Source organism: Volvox carteri (assembly GCF_000143455.1).
Source record: "Volvox carteri f. nagariensis unplaced genomic scaffold VOLCAscaffold_86, whole genome shotgun sequence".
Classification (NCBI taxonomy): domain Eukaryota; kingdom Viridiplantae; phylum Chlorophyta; class Chlorophyceae; order Chlamydomonadales; family Volvocaceae; genus Volvox; species Volvox carteri.
This window is the reverse complement of record NW_003307629.1, coordinates 371,358-376,282: the sequence shown is the minus strand read 5'-3', so window position 1 is coordinate 376,282 and position 4,925 is coordinate 371,358. Positions and strand designations below refer to the sequence as shown.

The 4,925-nt window shown below is 62.6% G+C and overlaps 1 protein-coding gene across 1 annotated transcript in view; it reads left to right on the top strand.

Annotated features, from left to right (window-relative positions):
- The window catches only part of ttlF (uncharacterized protein), a gene marked incomplete at both ends in the record, with an annotated part of 2,091 nt that extends 495 nt beyond the window's left edge, over positions 1 to 1,596 (top strand). The window contains 4 exons of the mRNA XM_002958129.1: positions 59 to 464; positions 784 to 835; positions 920 to 1,066; positions 1,419 to 1,596. Of these exons, the coding sequence (XP_002958175.1) occupies positions 59 to 464; positions 784 to 835; positions 920 to 1,066; positions 1,419 to 1,596 (783 nt within the window). The remainder of the gene's footprint in view (positions 1 to 58; positions 465 to 783; positions 836 to 919; positions 1,067 to 1,418) is intronic.
- Positions 1,597 to 4,925: the final 3,329 nt, after the last annotated feature.

The following is a 4,925-nucleotide window of genomic DNA, read 5'->3' as shown; positions in this document are numbered from 1 at the left end:
CGCCGCCGCCGGGACTGCTGTCTCTACCTTTATTTTGAAACCTAGCGCCGGCACCCAGGGCCGCGGGATCGCGCTGGTGCAGTACCCGCAGCAGCTGGCGGAGGCGGGGGACGTGGGCAACTGCGTGGCGCAGTCGTACGTGACGTCGCCGCTGCTGTTGGAGGGATTCAAATTTGATTTGAGAGTGTACGCGCTGGTCATGTCTGTAGATCCGCTCCGGATCCATCTGTACGACGAAGGCCTTGCGCGCCTGGCTACGGAGCCGTACATGCCACCCAGCTCGTCCAACTTGCGTACGACAACCATGCACCTGACGAATTATGCGGTCAACAAGGCCGCGGCGGGTTTTGTGTCGGCGGATGCGGCGCCGGCTGGTGGTGGCAGCAAGCGGCCCATGTCTGCCGTACTGGCGCAGCTGGCGGCGCAGTACGGCACCACACAGGAGGCCCTTCAGAGCTCGATAGGTGAGCGGAGGGATGAGGGCACAGGTCGGTTTGGGGGGGTGGAGAATTCTAAGACCTTACGGTAAAGTGGGGGAAGGAGGGAATTGCTGATGTGATGAGGGTTTTAGGGTTTTAAGGTTTTAGGGTTTTAGGGTTCTGCCAGCCGAAAGCTCTAGAGCTCTTGGAGTTTGTGCTACTGCTACTGCTGCTTAGTGTGGCGTGATGGTGGTGCTACTGCTACTGCTACCGCTTTCCAGCCGACCCCCTCTCTTTTTCCCCCCATTTTCCTGCCCCCCTCCAACATACATGCATGCATACATACATACATACACACACGCAGCCGACGTTGTCAACAAGACCGTGATGGCCATTCAGCCCCTGCTGGCGCACACGTACCACACCTCACTCTCCGCCACCACCGCCGCCGCCGCCGCCTACCCCCTCTCCTGCTCCTGCCCCACCCTCGACCACATCAGCGCCTCCGCCGCCGACCCCACCGCGCCGTGCGGGTGCCCCCCATCGCTGTGTTTTGAAGTTCTGGGGTTTGACATTTTGTTCGACACGCAGCTACAGCCCTGGTTGTTGGAGGTGAACCACTCGCCGTCGTTTGCGAGCGACTCCAGGTAGGGACAGGCGGTGCAGGGGGAAGGGAGGGTTTTGGGTTTTGGGGTTTCGGGGGTTTGGGGGGAAGGGGGGAATAGGTCAAGGAGAGGGGTTATGGAGGCGATGTAATTGTGCACTCAGCCGACAACGCTATTCCCCCTTTCCCCCCAACTCCCCCCCCCCGGACACATACAAATACAAATACACACAAAACACACACACCCTCCTTCCCGCCCGCCCTATCACACATTCACTCATTCAACCTCCTCTTTTAATTGACCGCCAAAACCCTTCCCCTTTTTTTAAAAAAAAACTTTCGCCCCCTCCTCCCCCCCTCCTTCCCCCCAACCACCACACACACACACTCTACAGACTCGATCGAGCAGTGAAGGGTGAGATGCTGGCACGCACGCTAGAAATGTTGGGGCAGCAGCCCAACGCAAGACGGCTCTTCCTCGAGGTGGATTGTGGGTGGGGGGAGGGGAGGGGTAAGGGGGGTAAGGGAGGGGAACGGCGCATACGTGTGTGTTTTTCTGTGGGCACGAGGTAAGTACACGGATGTTCTCGGAGCACTCGTACTAACTGCGACGTCGTTGCTGTACGACATCGCAGGCGGAGGCACGAGCTCAGAACGAGCGGTTGTACAGCTCGCCGTCGGGTGCCGTACCCTCTTCCGCCGCCGCCGCCGCCGCCGCCAGCAGCGGCGGCGGTGGAGGCAGCGGAAGCTCGTCGTACACTCGTCGGGCTCAGAGCGCTCTTCCTCGCAGTCGGCACCTTCAGGTGAGCTGTGGGTTTCGGAGCTGAGTGGGGGCCCTGGGGGGGTTCCACCTCCCCCCCCCGTCCCCCTAACCCCTCGGGCCGCTTGCCACCGCCATAGCTGATTAGGGCAGGTGGGCCTTACTGTAGCAACTACCACAACAATCACCGCAACTACCACAACAATCACCGCAACTACCACAACAATCACCGCAACTACCACAACCACCCTCAGGCCGCAGCGGCCGCTATGGAGGAGATTTCGGCCAACTCGGCGGCGCTGTTGGCGGCGGGCGGACATGTCTGGGGTAGCGGCAGTAGCGCCACAAGCAGCGGCGGCGGCAGTGGCTCCCCTTCCCGCAACGGATGCTACAGCCGCCCGGCGTCGAGCAGCGCCGCTGCAAGAGCCTCCTCGCCGCGCAACCGCCAAACGCCCCAGTCGGCGACGTCGCAGTACGGCAGCGGCGGCGGAGCTGTCGGGACCAAGCGGTCCTTTAGCTTTACCAGCGGCGGCGGCGGCGGCGGCGGCAGTCTGGGCATTTCTGGCGCCTTCAAGCTTGTCTTCCCGGCGTCGTCCGAAACGGATCGGAAGCGCTACGCACGGATCCTACAGGTCTGTCTGTCTGTCTGTCTGTCTGTACACGCATCCGTTTGCATCTCTGTGTCCCTCTCCCTGTCCGCCACACCGTTGTGCCCAACACATACAGATATACACACATATATTACATATGTGTTATACATACATACATATGTATACATAGATATAGACATATATACACACCTACGCACCTCCCACCCCACCCCAACCCTCACCCAGGCCGCCGCCGACCTATACACACAGCAGCGCTGTCAGTGTTCTTGGTGCCTCCGACGTCGCCAGATCTCCTTGCTAGCAACGTCATCGCAGCAGCTGTCATTGGCGGCACGTCCTCCCTCCGCCGCCGCCGCCGGAGCCGCCGGGGTCTTGAGCCACTGCTACAGCCAGGGTTTGTCCGGGCACCTGCCGTCACGGCCCGGGTCCTTCAGCGCGCAGCAGCGCCGCCGCAGCGGCATGTCGTACCGTGGCGCTGGCGGCGGCGGCGGCGGCGGCTCCGCCGCCGCCATTGCGCCGGGAGAGGATGCAGGCAGCGACACCGACTGCTCGGCAACTGACAACCACAACCACAACCACCATAACAACTGCCTTGGCAACAACTCTAACGGTGGGGGAGCTACAGCTGCGGTGCGGGGATCGCCGGGAGCTGGTCTGTCATCGTCGTACGACACCCCTAAGGGCAAGCCGCCCAGGTAACATATTTGGTTGTACTGCGTACGGCATATCGGGAAAATGTTTTGCACCATGCCTAGCTCATCCGAACAAGACTGGACCGTCGGTATTTCTTGTACGACTAAATTGTCGTGCCTTCTTCTCTTTCCCTGGGGCCAAACCCTTTCCCCCGGGGGCCAAACCCCCACCACGCGGACATACATACCGGCATATATACCTGTGTGTGTGCGCGTGTGTGTTTTAATGGATTGGAAAAACCGGCGTGTCTGTGTTTCAGAGTGACCTCCCGGTCTTTCAACGCACCGCCAAGATTGACCAAGTCTCGCCCTTCATGTGTCGGGATGTATGTCTGTATGTGTATGTCTGTATGTTTCGGGATTGGTGGTGTGTATTTCGAGATTGCCCTCATCGCCCTCCCGCCTCCGTCATGGCATGTTGATTTTTGTTTTAAAGCATTTAATGATTTCGTTTCGATCTGCACCTCGGCCCCCAAGCAGTGCTGCTGTGTATTTTACCCTGTACGACAGGCCCAGCAGTGAGCTCAGGCCTGCCTGGAGGTCGCGCAGCGGTACAGAGCGGCAAATGTCTGGCGGCGGCGGTGGCGGCGGCGGTGGCGGGGGGGGAGCCTTGACGGCGGCGGCGGCGGCGGCAGCGGCGTCGCCAGGTAGCGCGTCGGGCTCCCAACCGCCGCCCCATTACTCCAACCATCAAAACCACCCCCACGTGCCGCCCTTCCCAGCGCCGCCGACAATGGCATCCGTGCTGGCGGGCGGGAGTGGATACGGCAGCGGGTACGGCGGCGGGAACGCTGCGCGTACGGTACTGCAGCAGCGGCGCGCCGCGTCGGCGATTGCGTCCGGCAGTTCGTCTGTCCCGATGTCTGGATCCGGCGGCGGCTCGGCGGCTGCTGTCGCAGTGTTGCGGGGTTTGTCGAGCGAGCCAAGCGTGGAGAGTACGACAGGCGAGGCGTTGTACGCGAGAGCCACCTCAGACGATTGCAACGAACAGCAACCGCAAGGCGTACATCACCACTACAACCACCAAACGCACTTTCCGGACACGTACGGAAATGTACAACATCACTCGGGGGCTGATGACCCACGGGTCACAGGCGGGTTTACGGCGCCCGGCTCACCAGGACTGCCGGCGACGACGGCAGCAGCTGGTACTTGTACGACAGACGCGGCGGCGACGGCAACGTCGCACAGCCACAGCCGGAGCAACCTGATGGTGAATCACGCGCTACGGCCTCTGTCTCACAGCAAATCGCACCCCCCGTCACACGCATCGCTCACAGCGGCGGCGGCGCCCCACAACCAACATCACCTTTTTCAGCAGCAGCAGCAGCAGCAGCCACAAGGCCAGGACCACGGGGCGCAACCAGTTATAGCGGCGTCGGGGAGATGGCCGTCCCGCAACGCTGGCGGCGGCAGCGGCGGCGGAGTCAGGGGTAGTGTCGCTAGCGATGCCGCGTTGGACGGCGACGGCGGCGGCGGCGGTCACCGTACCCGTACCTTGCAGCAGCATCGGCAGTACGACGTGAATTACGGGACGCGGATGGGAACGTCGCCGTCTCGCGGCGGTGCCGCCAAGGGCAGGGTGGCGGCAGCGGCGGCAGCGGCGGCGGCGGCGGCGGGACGCAGCGGCGCAGCCGTCAGCCGCCGCGGCGGCAGCGCGGAATGTCCTCGTGCTTCAACTGACGAGGATGGTGACGGCGGCGACGAGGGCGGCGAGGTCTCTGGCACCCTGCGGCGATCGTACAGTTGCGGAGAGATCGGCGTCAACAAGCCTGGCCGTGGCGCTAAGACTTCGCACGCGCCAGCGGCGCCGACAGCGGCTGCCCTCGCAGCGCGGCC